This window comes from Streptopelia decaocto, assembly GCF_964273445.1.
Source record: "Streptopelia decaocto genome assembly, chromosome: 13".
Classification (NCBI taxonomy): Eukaryota; Metazoa; Chordata; class Aves; order Columbiformes; family Columbidae; genus Streptopelia; species Streptopelia decaocto.
Window position 1 is genome coordinate 6,479,440 of NC_138668.1, and position 20,699 is coordinate 6,500,138.

At 55.1% G+C, this 20,699-nt stretch overlaps 1 protein-coding gene across 1 annotated transcript in view; it reads left to right on the forward strand.

Annotated features, from left to right (window-relative positions):
- The window catches only part of GRID2IP (Grid2 interacting protein), a gene marked incomplete at both ends in the record, with an annotated part of 32,152 nt that extends 11,453 nt beyond the window's left edge, over nucleotides 1–20,699 (forward strand). The window contains 20 exons of the mRNA XM_082064252.1: nucleotides 877–1,131; nucleotides 1,631–1,716; nucleotides 2,068–2,137; nucleotides 3,416–3,510; nucleotides 4,451–4,634; nucleotides 7,195–7,349; nucleotides 9,126–9,227; nucleotides 10,720–10,820; nucleotides 11,274–11,391; nucleotides 11,722–12,047; nucleotides 12,264–12,677; nucleotides 13,901–13,988; nucleotides 15,153–15,242; nucleotides 15,958–16,154; nucleotides 16,989–17,144; nucleotides 17,480–17,566; nucleotides 18,089–18,218; nucleotides 19,463–19,581; nucleotides 20,040–20,204; nucleotides 20,628–20,699. Coding sequence (XP_081920378.1) covers nucleotides 877–1,131; nucleotides 1,631–1,716; nucleotides 2,068–2,137; nucleotides 3,416–3,510; nucleotides 4,451–4,634; nucleotides 7,195–7,349; nucleotides 9,126–9,227; nucleotides 10,720–10,820; nucleotides 11,274–11,391; nucleotides 11,722–12,047; nucleotides 12,264–12,677; nucleotides 13,901–13,988; nucleotides 15,153–15,242; nucleotides 15,958–16,154; nucleotides 16,989–17,144; nucleotides 17,480–17,566; nucleotides 18,089–18,218; nucleotides 19,463–19,581; nucleotides 20,040–20,204; nucleotides 20,628–20,699 — 3,010 coding nt within the window. The remainder of the gene's footprint in view (nucleotides 1–876; nucleotides 1,132–1,630; nucleotides 1,717–2,067; nucleotides 2,138–3,415; nucleotides 3,511–4,450; nucleotides 4,635–7,194; nucleotides 7,350–9,125; nucleotides 9,228–10,719; nucleotides 10,821–11,273; nucleotides 11,392–11,721; nucleotides 12,048–12,263; nucleotides 12,678–13,900; nucleotides 13,989–15,152; nucleotides 15,243–15,957; nucleotides 16,155–16,988; nucleotides 17,145–17,479; nucleotides 17,567–18,088; nucleotides 18,219–19,462; nucleotides 19,582–20,039; nucleotides 20,205–20,627) is intronic.

A 20,699-nucleotide genomic window follows, 5' to 3' on the forward strand; every position in this document is an offset into this window, starting at 1 on the left:
GATGCCAGTTCTGACTCTGTTGCCCTCTGGGAATGTGGTGCTGGGCAGTTTGGATGTGATGCTCACAACCCTCCTCTGCCGGCAGTGTTGGGGTTTGTGTTAATGTTAATTTAGGGAGCGCATTCACACACACCACGAGGTGAGGAGCACTAATGAACCTCACAGTGTTATTGTCTAACGAGCAAATGCAGCTGCCACAGGCAGCCTTTCTGGGTGCAGGGAGGTGTTGCTATAGAAACACTGGGAAATCACAGCTCCTCTAGAAGCCCCCAAATGTGCAAATGGGAGGGTAGGAGCAGGTGAGGGGGGTGCCTGTGTCCCGCTCTTGCGATGGGAGAAGGAAAAGGAACAGAAAAAGCATTTCCTGGTGTCACAGGAGTGATTTCCTGGCCGGGGTGGGAGTGGTGCAGACAGACCCTCCTCGCTCCCCCTGGGATCCCGCTGTGCATCCCCTGAGGGTCCCGGGGGGTCCTTTCAAGGGGCACAAAGGCCACTTGGCTGCTGGCAGAACAGCCTCTCTGGGCACAGGGGAGGTGACCCGAGGGGAAGCAAGTCCCAGTAATGTCCCCTTGCCTGCCGTGTCCCCATGCCCATCCTCATCCCCACAGCACCAGCGTCTCCCGAGGGGTGGGAGGGGTCTGACCTCCTCACCCCAATGGAGCCGTGCATGGGATGGGACAGGAGATATGAACAGTGTCCCCAGCATCCCTAGTGTCCCCAACACCCCTGGTGTCCCCAGCCCTGAGAAAGGCTGAGAGCACAGGAGAGCTTTGGGCTGCTCTGACCTTTCCTTTCCAGATACAGCTGGATCCGGAGCTCTGTTCCACAGCCCCCCAGCCCCGCTCCTCACTCCCCTCCCTTGTCTCGCTTTCCCAGGATTTTCATCCCCAAGAAGCACCGGCAGCGGTTTGACGAGGTGGTGTCGCAGAGCCTGATCAGCAAGCTGTGCCGCTCCAAGAGCCAGCAGCACAGCAACCGCCTGCGGCGCAGCCGGAGCGAGGACCACCAGGAGCGGCTGCTGGTGTCCACCCGCGCCAGCTCCGTGCCCCGCAGCCACGAGGAGATCAGCAAGAGCCTGCGCAAAACCACCTCGCTCCTCACCAGCAATGTGGCCTCGGGGGCTGCCCGCAGGTAACTCCTCTCCTGGATGCCCTCGAGTTCACAGGAATGCACTAGGTGCACTAGGAAAGGGGATGTCCCTACAACAGGCTTTCTGGTTGTAAATGATCTTGGCGATGTTGCCTTCCCCCAGCTCCCTGCGGGGAACAACTCCAATCAGACTCCCAGCAGGCAGATTTCCAAATGCCACTTCCAAAATTTCCTGGCTGAATTTAATTTCTCTCTCATCAGCCTGTCTTTACCCTCTAAAACACATTGTCTCTCTTATTCTGTGTAATATATAAGGTCACTATAAAAACACATTGGATTTGAAGAACTGGATGGTGGATTTATGAATTCAGTAATTAATGCAGAGCAAGAGGCCATGCTCAGGGGCTTGGGGATTCAGGGGATACCCAAGCTAGTGGGGCTTTGAGGGGCTGGGAAAGGGAACAAGAACCAAATCTTTGTTGGGCTCTGATTTCATATTTACTTTTTAAATTGTATTTAATTTTATTTTTTTTACCTGCAGAACTGTGCGAGTTTATAAAGGCAACAGAAGCTTTGGCTTCACGCTCCGTGGCCATGCCCCAGTGTGGATCGAGTCTGTTCTGCCAGGTAAGAAAACCTCCAGCCCCAAGATTCAAAGACACTTCTTTATCTCTGGTCGCAACTCACAACTTTAAGTGCTGGCTGTTTGCTAGAAAATAGCAAAAGTGACTTTTACAAGGCTCAGGGATAGAGTTTCCCTGAGCTGAATGACTAGTGTCGTTGGTACAATTTAGTTTGGCTTTATGCATTCCCTGTTTTGAAAGGTAGAAAATGTCTGTGTTCTGTGAATAGTCCGAAATAATTCCCTGTGTCCAGTGAACAGCCAGTGGGTCCCTGCCCTGTGCTGTTCCCTGGCACAGGGGAGCCCCCCGAGCAGGGACCCCCAGCTGAAGCCCCTCTCGTCCCCCATGCGTGCAGGGAGCCCAGCGGAGAAAGCTGCTCTCAAAGCTGGAGACCGAATCCTGTTCCTCAATGGGCTGGACATGAGGTAAGAGCTCTGCAAAAAGGGTCCTGGGGGTGCAGTGGCCAAGTGCATGGTCACTTGTTCACTCCTGTGCAACTGAGACAAGAGCTGGTTGTCCTCGAGAACTGTCTGCTGAGACGCATAAGGGGTTATGCCCCATAAAGACACCTCCTTTACAAAACCTGGCTCTAAGAGCAGTATTTCAGCTCCATCCCTGCTCCTTCTTTCACTTCCCAGTGCAAATAACCATGTGTAATGCATGATACATACATACTATATATGACTGGTGTTGCAATTGCAGCCCAGCCGCAGACCCTGATTTGAGCCACTGTGGGTTAAGTTGTATGTGTTAAACACATCTGGGGCTCTGCTTCTAGGGGGAGCAGAGCACCAGCCAGCCCACAAATCACTCCCAGAATGGGATCATAACCTTAAAACCACAAGGGCAATTGCATTTCCACCCAGAAGTTAATTCTTCTACATATTATTTGTGCACAACAAAAGCAATCAAACCAGAGCTGAGCGTGCACCTCGCTGGGCAGTGGCAGCAGCCTGTATTGCCTCGGGTTTGTCTTTCTGCACAAAAAGCAAGAGCAAAGGGTTAGAAAAGGCTACAGGGTAAGAGAGAGTGATGAATATTTAAAGGTTAAACATCTGATGCTGCGTCTGTCAGTGCTCAGGTTCTCACGTTTCAGCTGATCCAGCAAACTGTTGGCTGATGCAGCATTGCCAGAAAATAGAGCAGACCAAGTCGATTGTCCTCTGAGCCCACGTTCTGGCAGGCGCTGGCCCAGCCTGGCCTGTACCCTTCTCCAAGGACACTCCAAGATATTTTTTTTTTTACCTACAAAAATGCATTTTACATCCACCTTGCATTTTCTTTTCATGCAGAATTAGGACAGGCAAGGAGAGACCAGCAGCACTGTATCATTTAGATTGGAAGTTTATCTTCTGGGTCTGAGTTTAAAGTAACGCTGGCTTTGCCTGCAGGAACAGCCCTGCAGGATGCCCACGGGATGTCCTGCGGCTGTTCCGTGCTGCGGGTACAGCGGAGGGCTTGGGGTGCGATTCACACGCTCCCTTGGGGAGGCTCTTTTCTGAGCAGCACAGACAGAGCAAAGATCCAGAGTCCAGGGGAAGTGCGGCACAGCCCAGCACTGCCTGGCTCCGAGCAGCAGGGTGAGGTTTTTTGCAAGATAAATGGAGCCAGCTGGGAGCTCCATGTCAGCGCTGCTCACCCAGAGCCACTGCCCACACAGGCAGCAGCCCGGCAGCGCTGAGCCGGCTCTCCTGTCCCCGCAGGAACTGCTCCCACGACAAGGTGGTGGCGATGCTGCAGGGCAGCGGGGCGATGCCCACCTTGGTGGTGGAAGAAGGGATCGTCAGCGTCTCCAACGGTAAGAGCGCAGGAGGGGCTGGAGCTGCAGAAACCCACACAGGAGGGAATGGCCAAATACCCGCCGTGGGCTCAGCAGGGTTTAGGCGCTGCCTGGAGCCTAACGCTGCTCCTCTCACTGCTGCCCGCTTGCTGGGATCAGGCTTGATCTCAGGCTTGGCTGCTCTCCAGAAGGGCTCATCCTCCTGTATGATCGTCCTTGACAGCCCTTGCCAATGTCATTCACGTGCAGCCTGTGCCGTGTACTTGACTGCAGTAATCCAACCCTGTGTATCCATGGTCGCTGTGCACATCCCGTAGTTGTGTATGGACTGTGCTGTTTGGAATAACTGCTGCTGTTATGAATAATTCATGTTGCTGCTGGTGAGCGAGGCAGTGGGAGATGAGGGTGTCTGGGCGATGCGGGTGACTGTCAGCAGGGTTCCAGCAGCAGGAGCACAGCCAGGGCAGGGCTCGGTCCCTGCGGTGCTGCCAGAGCTGTGCCAAGGCAGGAGGGTCGGTGCATTATCAGGGTGCTGCCCTGCAACACGTAGGGCCAGGATCAGGGACTGTCTCTTCCCTCCAGAGCAGCAGTTGAGTCCCCTGAGCTTCATGTCAGGAGCCCAGTGTTACCAATTCACTTGCATGTGCCCTAAAAACAAAACTGTGGACCTACTGGACCAGCCATGAGCTCCAGAGCAGGAGGAAGGCAGAGCCAGACCCAGCTCCAGATGCGCTATTTCATCCTGCCACCTGCTGCCTTCCAGTGACTGAAATCTGCTTTTTTAGGTGTAACAGTGTCTGTATCAGCACATCAGGATTTGTGTTTCTATAGAGCAGGGGTTGTGCACAGGTGAAGCTGTCCCTAGTACTGACCCTTGGTTTGGGACAAGCCTTCTAACCCATAGTTAAGACACTTTGTCTGTTGAATTTTCTTTTTTCTTTCTACCTGCACCTTGCAGACTCTGACTCTGCTGACTCCCCGAGCAGCTCCTCTGCCCTCACCTCCCTGCAGTGGGTTGCAGAGATTCTCCCCTCTAGCATCAAGATCCAAGGAAGGACCTTCACCCAGCAGCTGGAGCATCTGCTGACTCCTCCCGAGCGTTACACCATCTGCAAAGCACTGGAAGGCTTCTTCCAACATCGGTAACTCCCTAGCAGCTCCATTCCTCCAATGCTGGTAGTGATGCCCACGTCCAAGCCGGTCTCTGAGCAGACAGCAGCCCTCGGCAGTGAGGCTGGCAGCACTGAGCTCTGCTGGGATCGCATTCTCCAGTTTCCCCAGTTGTGTATTTCCCTGTACGTGTGGGCACGTGCCCATCTCTCACCAGGTGTCCTGCCTGAGGACAGGGCAGACCCATTGGCTTCTGAGGTTAATTCAGTCAACCTTTAATCCCTCATAAAAACTCTGGTCCCCCAGGGCATGAGCTCTCTTGCTGTCTGGCCATCCCCGATGGCCACAGATCCTGTTTCACCTCTTTCAGTAAATCTCACCCTTTTCATCCTTGTCTTCTCCCCCTTCTCAGCATCTTGGCCGCAGCACAGGAATGGCTGTGGCTGGCAGAGCCCTCGTCCTGCAGTCGAGCATCCTCCCTGCCCTGCTGCAGGGGCTGAAACCCAGCCCCTGGCAGACTCACAGCTTTCAGTAGTGACTTTGTTTTCTGCCCTTGGTCTTTAACCTTTCTGCACCGTGGTGAATAATCATCCCTCTCTGCACTGGGAGATGTTTCTGCCTCTATCTGCACCTGTGGAGCTGACAGAGCCAGGCTGCTCAGCTGCTTCTTGAGAGCCCAGGTCCCCCATGAACCACATATCATAGCATCATTTTGGTTGGAAGAGACCCTTAAGATCACCGAGTCCAACCATAACCTAACTCCAGCTTCCAGGCCAGCTCCTGCTGCAATGGTGGAGCAGCCTGCAGTGTAAAGACTAAAGGATCAGGGGGTCCAGATCCTCAGTTTGACAAAGCAATGCTCTGCAGGGAGCCTGGGTGCTGCTGTGCTGGCAGGTGCTGGGGAGGCACAGCCACATAAATCCCCCCAGCACCTGCTGAGTGAACCCTCTTGGGGCCCTGTTATCACTAACACTGCCCTGGGAACGCAGAATTCATCACTCCGTGCTCTCTCAAGAACATGCTACTTCTGCAGGACTCCTCAGTTGGGCAGTTCAGGTCCGGAGCAGCTGGTGAGGCAGACCCAGTCCCTGGGGTCTGCAGCTGGGAGATGCCAACCCCATCCTAGCAGGGTGTTTGCTCTTGCTCAGCGGCACAAGGATGGGAACCCCAGTACCACGAATCAATCCCCAGGTCCCAGTGCAGGGCAGCACATGTTCCTTGGTCCCCCAGCAGCGTTTGAGCTGGGGCTGTCGCTGCTGCCTGCAGGGAGCACGGTGTAGCATGGACACGGACATACCCACCCTCTCCTCCTGCCTCCAGCTGCCCCAGATGGCTCCACACAGAGGCCGCTGCTCCATTTAACAATAATTCCTCATGACCTAATTGCATGCCGGTCCCAGACAAGCCAGCTGTGACCTCTAACTGCTCCACCAAGGAGGGAAATCCCCAAACGTTCAGCTGATGTTTCCTGCCACTGCAGCATGCAGATACCAGCACTTCCCAACAGCAAAGGGGACAGAGTCAGGACACCCCCATTCTGGGCTCTGGTTCCCCAGGCAGTTTGCGCATGACTAACCATCTGGTAGGAGCAGAGGCTTTGCAGGGCAGAGCAGCCGCCAGCCTCAGCAGCTCTTTAACTTTTAACTCTTCTGAAGGGGAAGCAGGCTCCTCACAGCCAAGAGAAAAGGCAAATTAGCGCTGAACTAGGGAAAAGCTTAGCAGGTAGCTGCTGGCAGGCTCTGGATGGCTCCTATCGCTTCTCATCCCTCCTGGCCTCTGAGATCCCCAGGACACTTCATTAATGGAGCCCTTGCAGCCTCTGAGCCTCCTCACCCCTCACTCTCCCTGCGCCTGGGAGGGCACTGATGGCCCCTTCAGCTAACAGCAGGACAACAGGTTTGGTCCTACATATGCAATTTCCTTCCAGCTCTCCTAAGAAGTTCTTACTATTACTGCTACACTAAGGATGTAATAGTTGCAACGAGCTTTAACCCAGTATCTTTGCCTCAGTTTCTCAGCACTGACTTTAGCCCTCCGACCCAGGACAGCCATCCTCCCCCAGGCTGCTTCATCCTCCTCCCCGAATCGGGTGCTCAGCCCTGCTGTTCACAATAGCCCTTTCACCATCTCTACACACCACAGAACAAAATGAGGCTGAGCCTTCAGTCCTCTGAGGCTGCCAGCCCAGCCACCCTCTCCACTGCATCTCTCCCTGAGCCTACTTACCTGCTGCTGGCTAAAATTCAGACTTTCTAGGGTTTCTCTTTGCTTTCTGGTGCTCACTTGCCCCTCTTGCTCCCTAGACACCCTAGCTGACTCACGAACCAGGTTTTATACCTGGCTGGCAGCTGCTGCTGGTCCCTGGAATTTGCTCTCCCCATTAGCACCAGCTGCACATCTCCATGTCCTAAATGGCTCCATCTCCTGCTCGCAGACCAGCACCTCTGCTCCGAGATAACCTCTTTGTGCCAAGGACTCGGAGCCAAACCCAGCAGCTGGGATGCAGGGAAGTGCCGGAGCCCTGGACACGGCGTGGCGGGGCTGTGCTGCAGGGATGCGCTCACTGCCAGCCCTCTCTTTCTGATTTTGCAGGAATATTGACACTCTCATTGTGGATGTGTACCCGGTGCTGGACACACCGGCCAAGCAAGTCATATGGCAGTTTATTTACCAGCTGCTGACGTACGAAGAGCAGGAGCACTGCCAGCAAAAGATTGCCAGGTTTCTTGGTTACAAGTCCTTGGCAGGTGAGAGGAAAAACCCCTGTGCTCCAGCACGGACACGCCATGTCCCACCGGGTCCCTGGGGACCTTGGCAGTGGCACTGGGAGCAGGCTGGGGTGACGAGGGAGCAGGCAGCTCTGCCTTGCCTGGCTCCTGCCTGCACGCTGCCTGCATGGGGCTGGTGGCTGTGTGGGGTGTCGAGCAGCACACAGGAGATTCCAGCTCCTGTTACCAGTGAGGTTGATCTGTAAATGTCAGGCGGGAGGTTTTCTTTTGTGCACCACGGAGCTGTGGAGTTTTGGAAGGAAACTCTGCACTGAGAGGTGATGTTGCTGGGAGTGAAGGTTTTTGGAAGCTGCTTGGGTCGTTAGAGGTTTGGAAAGGATGTGGATGGCTTAGGGGCAGCGTTCAGAGCAGAGAGGGAAAATAAGCCATGACAGGATGTCCCTTGAGATGTCCCCGGGATGTCCTCCAGGTATCTGTGATTGGAGGTTGGGGAGCAGAGACCCGGCAGGTGGTTGGGCATTCTCCTCCTCCCTATCACCGGGGCTGCGGCAACACCAAAACCAGCTGTGGTTTGCTGAGGATTAGGGGCTTTGCGGTCCAACGGCAGAAAAGTGAGGGCAAATTTGGACTTAAATGTCTTAATATTTGGATTTGGGCTTCTTAATTGCTTTCAAATTCTTCTACGTTGTGTTGATATGTTCATTTTAAATTCTGTAGGTAGAACCATATGAAAGAGGTGTTGGTTGAAGAGAGACTTTTGGAGGAACACAGTTGTTTTAGCACAGCCTTTCACCTCACAGGGAGAAACAGCTCCAAGTCCTGGTGCAAATACTCCTGTTGGGTATTTGTTCACCTAATTTGTACTCTCAGTTTTTGTTTTTGTGTGTGCAGAATCATGGCTCAAGCCACCTAACATGTTGCATATTCCTAAGAATTTAGATCGTAAAATTAGCTCATAAGCCTTAGAAGATCTCAGAGAGTAGCTGATGTATTTGCAGTTTGCAACTGTATCTCAGGAATCCAAGGCAGGAGTCTCCAGCCCTGGCAGAGGAGGAGAGCACAGGAGTGAATCTCCTGGGATCAGACTGTTTGGGGCTGTTGTTCCCAGTTCTCTGGTTCCTTTCAGCTTTTCTCTGACCACGTGAAGTTCTGGTTGTTCTGGTGCATTATGTGTGTGTCCATGCGTGGAAGCGTGATGGCCAGAGATCTCTGAATTTGGGTTAGTCCTTTATCTGGGCTTCTTCCAAACTCGGTGACTATCTCAGATGTTTGTGTGTATCGGGTTGTCTGAGCATTGGTCTGTTGGATACTACGGAGACTGATGCTCTGCTGTCCCCATCCTGCTGTGGGTCTGAGCCTCTCTGAGCTGTCACGTCAAACTGCACATGAACCAACCCATCAGACAGTGTCTCTCCCAGGCAGCATTTGGTGCTGGTCCCCACTCCCACCTTGTCCCCTGAGGACAGGAAGGTATTAGCTGCATCCCTCTGGGTCAGGCCGGCTCAGGGCTGGGGTTTCTCGTGCACCATGAGCTGGTGGATGCCAATCCTGCTAGAAAAAGCAACTGCATGTCCCATCTTTGGGCATCCACCCCCTGCACTGTTTGTGTGACCTGCTTCGCTCCCTGGCCCCAGCATGGGGATTTAGGGGGGGGCAGGCAGCTGTCAAGAGGTCATGGCCAAGTGAAAGGCTCAGAGAGCAGCTGCGAGTCCCAGGGGTCAGGGCAGGAGGAGCGGGGAGCTGTGGGGACTGGCGCGCACCGACCGAGCCTGACGAAGGGTGTTTTCCGCACAGCCGAGCCGGACGCAGAGGATCGCTACCGCAGCTCCGTCCGAGGAGCATCCCTGTGCCGGGGGAGCCTGCGGACCCCCCGCCCCGATGAGGGGGGGGCAGCAGGTGGGTGATCGGGGGGTCCCGCTGCAGGTAGAGGGGCTGGGGGCTGTGCCTGAGCTGTACCTCTGCTCTGCCACAAAACAAACCCTGGCCTGGTCCTCAGCGTGGATGGTGGGAAAGGACGCAGGTACAGAGCCAGCGAAGAGGCTGTGACTGCAACTCCCCATTTTCACAAGCAGTTGAAATGAGCAGTTCCAATAATTACCCACTTGGGCTGAGGCTGGGTGTTGTTTCCAATCCATTGCTCAGATGTGAACTGATGCTGGTCTGAGCGCTCCCTTCTGGGGTGCACAGTTTCAGCTGTGAACTTTCTTGGACACCACCAAATTGACAGGGAAAGAAGCATTTATGGAATCCATGTGAGGAAGGTGACCATGGTTCAGTGCCATTTTGAGACTCCTGATGAACTGCACTCGAGGCACAAACCATCCTTTCTGAGAGAAGCCCTGTATCTCCCCATTCTTCTGAAAATCCCAACCAGTTTGTATTGCTCCAGGGATTTCCACAGCCCCCAGATCTTGAACCCTCTCCTCCAGATGCACCCCAGGTTGCTGGTTGTGTTTTCAGTCCTTTGGGTCTTTGTCCTCCTCTCTCAGATGGTGGGACAAGGCATCCTGCTTATTCATGGAATCACGGAATTGTTTAGGCTGGAAAAGACCTTTAACATCATGGAGTCCAACCATTACCCCACCCCTGGCACTGCCCCATGTCCCTGAGAACCTCATCTCTGCATCTGTTCAACCCCTCCAGGGATGGTGACTCCACCACTGCCCTGGGCAGCCTGTTCCAATGTCCAACAGCCCTTTGGGGAAGAAATTGTTCCAAGATACAACCTCAGCCTCCCCTGGCACAACTTGAGGCCGTTTCCTCTCATCCTGGTGCTTGTTCCTTGACCCCAACCCCTCCCAGCTCCAAACTCCATTCAAGGCAGTTGTAGAGAGTGATAATTATTATTCCTCCATCAGTCTTAGCTGATTGTGAAGGGCACTTGACCTGCACTAACAGCTTCTGTCCATGACCTCCCCACCCCTCGGCTGCACCTTCCTCCCAGCTTCCCCCGGGAGCGCCGTGCTCCTTGGCTGTCAGGCCAGTCAGCTCCAGGACATTTCCCCAAGGAAGATTCTCTAACCCAGCTCTGAGGAGCATTTCTGGCTGTGATTGCAGCAGGAGAGTGGCGAACAGCTGCGTTCGCTGGGGGAGCTGCTGGCCTGGGCAGATGTTCGCCAGCTGCAGGGAGCAGCCGTGTCCTCAGCTGCCCTGCGGAAAGAGCAGAGTCTGCGACCTCTCGTGTTAACCTTAAACCGAGTCTGAGCCGGCTCTGGGGCTCATCCTCATTCACTTCCCTGCACAAACCATTTAATTATAAGAAGCAGACAATGTTCTTCCAGCCATTAACCTCCGAGCAGAAGCTCTCCATGGACATAACTCGAAAAACAGGGTTTCCTTTGCAGCTGGCGGGACGGGATCCTGACTGGTTTGTCCCTTCCTTTCCCAGTAGGTCAGAGTGACACCGTAGAGGTCCCAGTTCGCCTGATCCCTGGAGAGAGACAGGCCGGTGATGGCACATCCCTCCCGGAGACACCCAACCCCAAAATGGTGCGACCTCCTGGGGCTGGGGGGATGAGCCTCTGGGAAGCACTTGGTCAACGTGTGCAGGACCGTTGTGTTCACAGGGAGGGCTGAGAACTTGAGTCCTGTCATGTTGATGCAGGAAAGTGGAAAAGAGGGAATGGGAGAAGGATAAATACCTGCTGGTGGCTGACAGCATCCCTGCTGTGGAGCTCGTCACCCAGATCGCTTCCCGGGGCAATTAGTCAGCTTTAATAGAGCCGGTGTCTGTCAGCATCTGCTGCAGCCTTGGAGAGGCTCTTGGGGATCTTCAGAAAAAACAGAATAGTCTTGGGTTGGGGTGAAGCCGTCCTGTAAAGGGTAAGAGCCTGGGGGCTGGCGTGGCTGTCCTGTCCCCAGGACACTGCAGGTCTCTGGGTTCTCCACAAGCCCTGTCTCGATTCGGGCATCAAGAGCAGCTCTTTTTCCTTTTTTTTTCAGATGTCAGCTGTCTATGCAGAGTTAGAAAATCGCCTGATTGGCAGCTTTGCTGGCAAGATGGGTAACGCTGCCCGGCACAGAGCATCGCCTCCTGCCCCGGAGCTGCCACACGCTGCAGGTAGGGACCAGCTTCCCGCAGAAGTTTTGGGGGGGTCTCAGGTGATGGTGGATGGTGCTGCCCAGGCAGATGGAGGGAAAAACACCTTTCACTTGGTGCTATTTTATAACAAAGCGGTGACGGTGGGAGCCCAGCGATGGCTCCTGCAAAGCTGCATCGGCAGGAGGGCAGCAGAGTGTGCGGGATGGCAAATCCCACGGGACCCTGTGCTCCTTTCTGCTGGCTGCACCATCATCTCATGTGGCATTCGGGGGCGCTGGGGCTCGTCACAGGGGGGTGCCCCAAGGAGCACCCAGTGCAGGATACCCCGGGCATCGCTCTGTCCCGCAGGTGCTCGCAAGCCGGGGACGGGGATCTCGTGGCCGAGCGAGGCTCTGGGCTCCCAGCAGTGCTACTACCGCCTGCACAGCAGCGTGGCCTCCCCGAGCAGCACTGAGTCCAACCCCTACGTCAGCCTGGACAGCAGCCCGGCCCCGTCCCCCCAGCACCGCCACTACCCGCTCAGCCCGCTGTCACGACGGAAGAAGCTCTTCACCTTCTCCAGGCCCCCACGCAGCCGTGACACTGACCGGTTCCTGGACGCCCTCAGTGAGCAGCTGGGACACCGGGTCACCATCGTGGATGATTTCCTCACTCCCGAGAATGACTACGAGGAGGTAAGTATGTTGCAGGTGCATGGTCTTTGTGCTGGCCATAGAGAATCTATCACACAGCCTGCATCTCACCGGGACGGGGGCAGAGCCGCTGGGGACACATCCTGGGGCTCTGGGGGTGGTGGAGGTAGACAAGGGCCACCCCGCTCTGGGGCAGGACCCCCCCAGGGCTGGCTGGGTGAAGGATGAGGTGCCACCTTCAGCCTCTCCCTCTCCCAGATGAGTTTCCACGATGACCAGGGCAGCTACGTCACCAACGATGTCAGCAGCAGCGAGTACATCAGCAGCAGCGACGAGGGCAGCTCCCTCACCTACTCCACGCTCTCAGACCACATCCCCCCTCCTCCCCTCAGCCCCCCCCCGCCTCCACCCCCCCTGCAGTTCCATGACCCCCAGACCGTCCCCTCCAAGGCAGAGGCCACCAAGGCCAGCACGTCACCTGCCCCCAAATCCCTTGTCAGCCACCTGCACCCCATCCCGCCCCCGCCGCCCCCCCCGCCCCCTCCCCCAGTGCCCTGTGCCCCCCCCCTGCACCGGGGGCTGCTGCACCGCAGGAGTGAGTCCAACCACATGAGCGTCAAGAGGCTGCGCTGGGAGCAGGTGGAGAACTCAGAAGGGACCATCTGGGGACAGGTATGGCCCCCGAACGGGGAATGGGGAGAGATGAGGGTTCAAACCACGCTATGGGGAGCGGCTGCCAAGGCTGCACAGGGCGGTGGGAACGTCTGTGGGTGCGGGGGGAGCTGTCCCCTCCCAGAGCATCTTGTCATCACCTCTTGTTGGGCCACACATTCCACGAACTCTGAAGGTGACGTGGTACAGAAAGTCTCATATTTATTTTCATCCCTTTAATTGTTTGGAGCAAATCTGCTGGGGTGAGAAGAGGCTCCGGAAAGCACCTGAAATGTGGGTTTTTTTCCTGCAGTGTGCTGGGGAGCACTTGCTTTCCTGCGCTCTGTGGGTTGACATAGGCAGGAGCTGCCTTCACACACATTCTGTAGCTGTGGGATGTTTTGTCACTCAAAAAACATGAGGATAGTTGAAAGCAACGTGATGGGGAGAGTAGAGAGGCATGGGAGGACACCGGAGAGGGAAAGCAAAAGCTAAGCTGAGACTAGATGTGATAATCCTTGGGCACCATGGACTTGCGGAGATGCAGAATGCTGGAGGTGGATTCGAGTCTCAGTAGTGAGAAGCTTCCTCGATGCAGTTAACTCCTGTGTTCAGACGTGCCGTGTTCTTCGTGTCCTGAGCAGCCAGAGGGGAGCTGTGGGATCACCTTCCAGCCCCACGGGCTCCCACCTCGCAGCAAGCACTTGGAATCCTGCAGGTCCCTCTCCCCAGCACTCCGGAGAACAAGATGATTCTGCCTGGTGATTTTTTTGTATGCAAAAAACCCTGAAGTTTCTGGAATTCACACTTTGTCCTTGACTTAAGCAATCATGGCCGAGCAGCAAGTGAAGAGCAGCAGAGCTCTGCAGGACTCCAGCTGTGTCAGGAGTCAGATGAACCTGCGGGGCAGGGCTGCCAGCTGCAGGGTGCAGGGAAATGCTGATGGGGTGAATCTCCAGTTTCCTTCGTTTCTTCTGGAATGAGAACGGGTCCCACCAGATGGGCTTAGTGACCCATGTAGAAACTGTCCCCTCCAGAGGTAAGCAAGTCACCAGGCTCTGCTTTCTGGACAGGGTTTATGGTGGCCGAGTCTCCAGTTACAGGACAGTGTCACCAACCTGTCCAGGCTCCCTGTGGGGAAACAGGCCTCAGTGTGGGGTGGGCTGACGGTGGCCAAGCGCAGACGGGCAGCGCTGGGCTGTCCCCTTTGCCACCACAGCCCCTGACTCTTCATCCTCCCACAGCTTGGGGAAGACTCGGACTATGACAAGCTGAGTGATATGGTCAAATACCTCGACCTGGAGCTGCACTTCGGGACGCAGAAACCTACAAGTAAGTACTTGAGCCACAGAGCACGTCCTGGTACCAGCCAGAGACCGGGGCACTGGGAGGAACTGGGGCTCAGTGGGCAGCGAGGTGATGCCTGGTCCTGCCATCACCCCACAGCACAGAATTCTTTCACCCTCAGGATTTTGTGACTGGTGGCACAGCGGATCATTAAGGTGGAGATTATTTGCCTATCTCCCTTAATTTTCTTCGCTGCCATTATCTGTTTTCTCTCTGCATTTCAGTTGATCAGGGCAGTGAAACTCAGACGGAGGGTTTCGCTCCCTGTTGTCCTCAGTGCTGCTTCCTGACCTGGTGTGCAATGAGCAGAAGCCCAAACCTGCACCACGTGTTGAATGGTTTGTGCACGGCCCCTGCTTGCTGTGGTCTGTGCAGCGGGGCGCTCAGCCGTGTCGGTGTGTGCAGACACCGCGCTGTGCTGCAGCAGCCGCAACCATTGCGAGAGAGGAAGCGAATTGCAGCTCAGTTGCTTTGAGAACTCAGCCCTGAAAAAGCCATGAAAACGTTCCTCTGCCCATTGAGAGCGTTACAGGCAACACTTTTTATACATATAATAAGTTATTTTCCTCCAAGACCCACATGTGGGGTCTGTAGGCCAGCACAGCCTTCCCATGGCTCCTGAGGTGGGGTGTCCTGCAGACCCACCCCCCAAGATCCCCAGCCCCCGGGGTCTGGGTGCTGCAAACCCAGTGAGCGGGTCCAGGCCGGGATGCCAGGCGGTGCTGGCAGGGGTGGTGCCATCCGGGGTGACAGCGGTGTGGTCCCATCCTGTGGGGCAGTGCAGCTGCTGCATTTACACTGGGAGTAGCAAAATGCCCACGAGATGTCTAAGCCCTCCTGCAAGGAGCAGATACAGGTGGGGTTGGCAGTGGAACTGGGATTAAATGGGATTCTTCTCAGGGGCTGTATTTTTTGGGGGTGTGTCTGGGATTTTCTGTGTGTTTCACCTCTTGTTTTACCTTTTTCAGCTCCAACTGAGTCCTCCATTGAGGAGATCTTTGAATCGCAGAATTCAAGGATTCCCGGAGCCATTGCTGTGTGCAAAACATCATTTATCCTCTCTTTCATTCATAGTTTCACTGTTTCAGGACAGTTTTCTTCCTGCTGGAGCCAGCTGAGCCTGTCCTTACCCATGATTAAATCTTTCAGTTTCTCTTCCAGAGCCAACTCTCATGCCTGAAAACTTTAAAAAGAAAGATGTGGTTGAAATTTTGTCCCACAAAAAGGCCTACAACACATGTAAGTAAATGTTGCGGTGAACGTAGCCCCAAAACCAGCCCAGAAATGGGACCCAGGCTGTAGAGAACTGGAAAGGTAAAAGGAAAGAGGCTCCATGAGCACAATCCCATGAGCACAACCCCAGCACATCTTTGCTGGTCTGGTCTGTTCCTGCAGCCTCTCTGGGCTGGGCTCAGCCCCAGGCAGGAGGGAGAAGAAGGTTTTCAAGAACAGATGGGGATGGGATGTGGCTCATGGGCCTGGGGAGGGTGAGAGGAAGAGCTGACACAGCCCCATGGGCAGAGAGAGGTGCAGGGCCCCCAGGAAGGGTCAGTGCTGCTTCTCCGGGATGTCCTGCAGCGTGATGGAGGGTGGGGGCTCAGGGAGACCTTGTGAGCCCCTGGCCATGGGGAATGTGGGAGGACAGGATGCACTGGGGGTCGTTTCCAGCATCCTAGCACGATGCATTGGTGATGTACATGATGCACATAGTGCAATACCTGGGGGGGTCTGCAGGACCAGAGCGATCCCTGGGTCCCTGTGCAGCAGGGCCTTGGGGAGGAAACCCTTCCTGTCCCCAGGGCCGACCCTATGCTGCTGTGGGCACATGGAGAAGTCTACGTCACTCATTGTGGAGAGATTGATCTTCCTCTCCCGGTCCCATGCTGTCCCAGCGCAGCCACCCCCGGGGTCTGATCCTCCTCCCCTCCCTAGTGACGTGCCCCCTTCTCCGCAGCCATCCTGATTGCCCACCTCAAGCTCTCGCACATGGAGCTGCGCCAGATCCTCATGACGATGGAGACAGACCGGCTGGAGCCTTCCCACATCAAGCAGCTCCTGCTCTATGCCCCAGACGGGGAGGAGGTCCAGCGCTTCCAGAGCTACAAGGAGAACCCTGGCAAGCTCAGTGAGCCCGACCAGTTCGTGCTGCAGGTACCTATGGGCAGAGATGTGCTCTGGGAGTGAGGAGGTCCCTGGTGTCCCCAGGATGTCCTGCTGCGAGCTGGAGGGGAGGGAACACAGGGCAGAGTGGAGGCAGGACCTGGTCTGCTCTGGGGAGTCTGCTGCCTCCCTGGGGCCAGGGGTAAAGGTGTGAAAAGAGAACTTCCTGCTCTGATGAGGCCTCAAGTTGCACCAGGGGAGGTTGAGGTTGGATCTGGGGAACAATTTCTTCCCCAAAGGGCTGTCGGGCATTGGAACAGGCTGCCCAGGGCAGTGGTGGAGTCACCATCCCTGCAGGGTTGGACAGACGCAGAGATGAGGTTCTCGGGGACATGGGGTAGTGCCAGGGGTGGGTTAATGGTTGGGCTTGATGATCTTGAGGGTCTTTTCCAACTAAAATGATTCTGTGATTCTATGGGAAGAACTGGTGGCACTGGTCACAGTGACCACCAGTGAGCGATGCTCGGGCTGATACCCGGGGTGTGTGGCAGCTCCCACTGTGGCTGTTTTACAGCCAAAGCACACCACGATGTTCACTCCACGGTAAGAGTGACTTTGCCCAACTCTGACTTATTTTCTGTTAACAAAGTCACTGTGTGTGTTGCCATGAAACCTCCTGTCCTATGGCAGCAAAGTGGCTATGCTCTACGAGCCACAAACACGTCCCAGCTGTTCAACAATGTCACCTGCACTAATAAGTGCCCACTGCTTCCATGAACAGGGCAATCAATATGCCAGGAAAAACACCAGATAGGAGGGATTACAGCTAGTGGTGATTTACAGCTAATGGTAGTAGTAGTAAATTTCTCCTCCTGTTGTTCTCAGATGTTGTCAGTACCTGAATACAAGATCCGTCTGCGCAGCCTGCATTTTAAGACCACTCTGCAGGAGAAGACAGAGGAGATCAAAGCCAGCTATGAGTGCATCTGCAAGGCCTCGCTGGAGCTGAAAAGCAGCAAGAAGCTGGCTAAGATCTTGGAGGTGAGAACAGCCCTTCCTTCTGGTGACAGCCACCGGGGTCCCCAGCTCCCACGGGAGCACTGCAGGCAGTGCAGCCACTCATCTAATCCTCTGAATGAAGTGATATGGTTTTGTTAATGATAATCTATGAGCACATGTACGAGGCCCCTTAGCAGAAGTGATCTGGCACCAAAAACGTGAACTGTCCCACTGTCCTGTAGACAGAGGGAGGTTTCTTACCTCTGCTCCTACCACATATTGGACTCTGTGAGATAAAAGCGGGTACAAGTGAGATGGGAGATGGTATAAGTGCTGGAGGTCACTGGCCTGTCTTTCACTGAGGTTTCTCTTTGCAGTTTGTGCTGGCGATGGGAAACTATCTGAACAACGGGCAGCCCAAGACCAGCAAAACAACAGGCTTTAAAATCAACTTTCTCACAGAGGTAAGGCAAAGCATGCGTGTTCCTGGGCAGGAGGCACTGCTGCCAGGGGCTCTGAGTGCTGGTTTACGGTGTGTGCGGGTACAAGGCTCCCAGTGCAGCGGGAGTGGGAGGGCAGGATGGTGCACAGGGCTGACCTCAGAGAGATCTGGTCCTTCAGTGTGATACCTGCACTCAGGTGCTGTCAGAGCCCACGGCTTTCTGGCTGCAAGGGGAGAAAACAAGGGTCTGTATTGCATGTTAGGTCCCTGGGGGAGTCCTGGGGGTGGAGGACGGGGTGACAGCCCTGTGCTGGGGGAGGGAGGCATTGCTTAGCATCTCCTTGGCACTGATCTGGGTGTAACATGCTGTATAAACATTAAAAGTCCTATTTAAACATTAATCCACATGGCATGGCTGGGAATTGCCTCGCACGTGAACGCAGGGTGAGCTCAGCAGCAAGGAGGAGCCCCTGCATACGTGGTGCCTGGTGAAACCCACTCTCCTCTGCATAGGGATCTACTTACTTGTTTTGCTTTGCTGCAGCTGAACACAACCAAGACTGTCGATGGGAAATCCACCTTCCTGCACATTCTTGCCAAATCACTCAGCCAACATTTCCCTGAGCTCCTGGGCTTTGCCCACGATCTTCCTACAGTGCCACTTGCTGCCAAAGGTAAACGGACAAAGGCATCTGCAAGCTCTGCATTTCCTTGCACTGTCTCTTGGTTCTGTATGGGTCTGGGATCAGTCATGGGCTGCACAACGTTGGCAGGAGCAGGATGGCAGCCGAAACAAGTGAAGAATGGTCCTGAGCGAGAGGATGGGGGTGGGAAGGGACGAGCTTAGTGACAGGGGAGGTTCTATCCGTCCCATGCTGCTGCACATGGGAGTGCACAGACAGGGCTCTATCCCCAACCCCAACCTTCCTTCTGACTTGAAGAAGGGGTTCCCAAGCTCAGAGTTCTCTTGTTGTGCAAATGCGGCACAGAACAGGGAGGTGCCAGAAGCTGCTCTGCTCCCTCCATCCTGGGTGCAGCTTTGGTGCTGTCACCATCGTTGGTTGCAATAAAAAAGGAGTGTCACATAGATCTTGGGTCTGTCACCCACCAGCTTGTGCTGATGGTGGCACAACAAGCTGGCTGCACACAAAGCACAGACTGCATTCTCGCTGCACGTCATCCCCTGTTGTTTGTCAGTAATTCCCTTGGGAATTAGTGCTACAGATGATAAATACAGGAGAAAATTCAAGCCTAGAGATGTACCTTTCCTCCAACGAAGGTCTATACTTGTAGCTTTCCCAGCTGGATTTTGTATCTGGCCTGTTAACTAGCACTGCTGTCACTGAAGACTCCCTGCTGCCCAAATCCTGCCACTTTATACACAATTGCAGGCCAGGTGCTACCCAGGGCCACCCAGCTTTGCTCTCGCACAGACCCAGGGTGCCACGGCTGCAGCATGCAGCCCAACCCCCCCGGGGATGCTGTGATTCCGCTTCCCCTCACCCGGGCAAGAGCCAAGGCTTGGCTGCCCAGGACAGCAAAGGCTCTGACCTGCTCATCGCTCTCCTGAACACTGGCGCTGTGATGAGATGCCAGCCTGGAAATCATCCCTTGTCCTGCTGTCCTGTACGCTCCATCCCAGTCCCAAGGACCTGTGTGTCCATCACTGCCCTGTGTCACCGTGTCCTCTACGCTCCTTGCGCTTGGCACAGGTTCCTTTTGAGGTTCTTGGCATATCTTGGCCTGAGCAGCCAGCAGAAGATCTAGTTGTCCCCCATGTCCTGGACACCATCGACAGGCTGTACCGACAGCCTGAGCCACCCTGACTGGTGGCCCGTGCTCGCTGCCCTCGCTTTGCTGCGGGGAACAAGCCAGCCCTAAGTCTCCTCATTCTGTTGAATCCTCTCTTCTCATGCAGTGAATCAGAGGACACTGACAGCCGACCTCAAAGACCTGCACACCACCGTCAGTGACATACAGATGGCCTGTCACAACATGCCAGCGACCGCAGAGGACAGATTTGCGATTGTGATGACCGTATCCTTCTGTCAAAGGGGTAAAACACCAATGTGACTTGCTGCCCTGAAGTAAAACCACTCGGTTGTCTTTGTGCCTCCTTGGTAATCAGCAGGGCTGTGACCGGCGGGTGGGAAAGGACCATCTGAGCACTTGGTGGGAGTGCGGTGGGAACCTCCACCCTCCCCTCGCTCTCAGCCAGTGTGGGGAACAGCTTTTGTGGTGACCACCGGTCCACATGCCCCTGTGTGGCAGAAACCCAGTGCCACAAGGCCAGAAAGCTCACTGGGGTCTGTCCTACCCAAGAGGGGCTGCTGGGGACAGCTGAGCGTGCCAGCAGGCTCCCTTCACTCGTGCCCTTCACCTGCACCTGCAGCAGGTCTTTCCTTAGCCCCGAGAAGAAACGCAGCCATTTGATAAGCAGAAGTGATTCTGATCTGTACCAGACCAGCTGCTTTCCCTTAAATCACTTATCTCAGTCCTTCCTGGAGAGTGCCCAGCCTGCCATGCGGTCCCTGGACGACCTGCAGCACAAGGCCATGGAGGAATTCAGCAAGGTGTTGTCCTTCTTTGGGGAAGACTCAAAAATGACAACTTCTGAAGCCTTCTTTGGCATTTTTGCAGAATTCATGAGCAAGTTTGAGGTGAGTTGCACTTTGCAAAGCCAGTGAGGGGTTTCCTGTTAGATGTCAGTGAAGCGTTTTACTTGCATCTGAGCTGTGGGACTGAGATGAGCTTTTTGTGAGCACGTGCACTTCAGTGTCTGTAAAGTGCAGTTTTTCTCACGTGCAAGTTGGCTGGCCAGTGCAGGAGGACAACATGAGGGCTGATGGTCCAAGCACCATCCCTGTGGAGAGTAAAGCAGATGTTGTCATGGTGGGACATTCTTGGGTAAGGAGGGCTGGGTTTGGGCAGCACAAAGCAGACACGGGGACTGGCAGAGCTTGCCCAGTGGGAAGCCGGGGAAGAATTGAGTCTCTAGGGGCCAGTAGTATTGAAACACCCTCCCTGTCCACAGCAGCTGCCCTGCCTGATCCTCAGCCCCTGCTCTTTGCTCTCTCCTGCAGCGGGCACTCAGCGACGTGCAGGTGGGTGAGAGCCAGCGCAGCCCCAGGGTGACGTCCCCCCTCGCCTGGTGA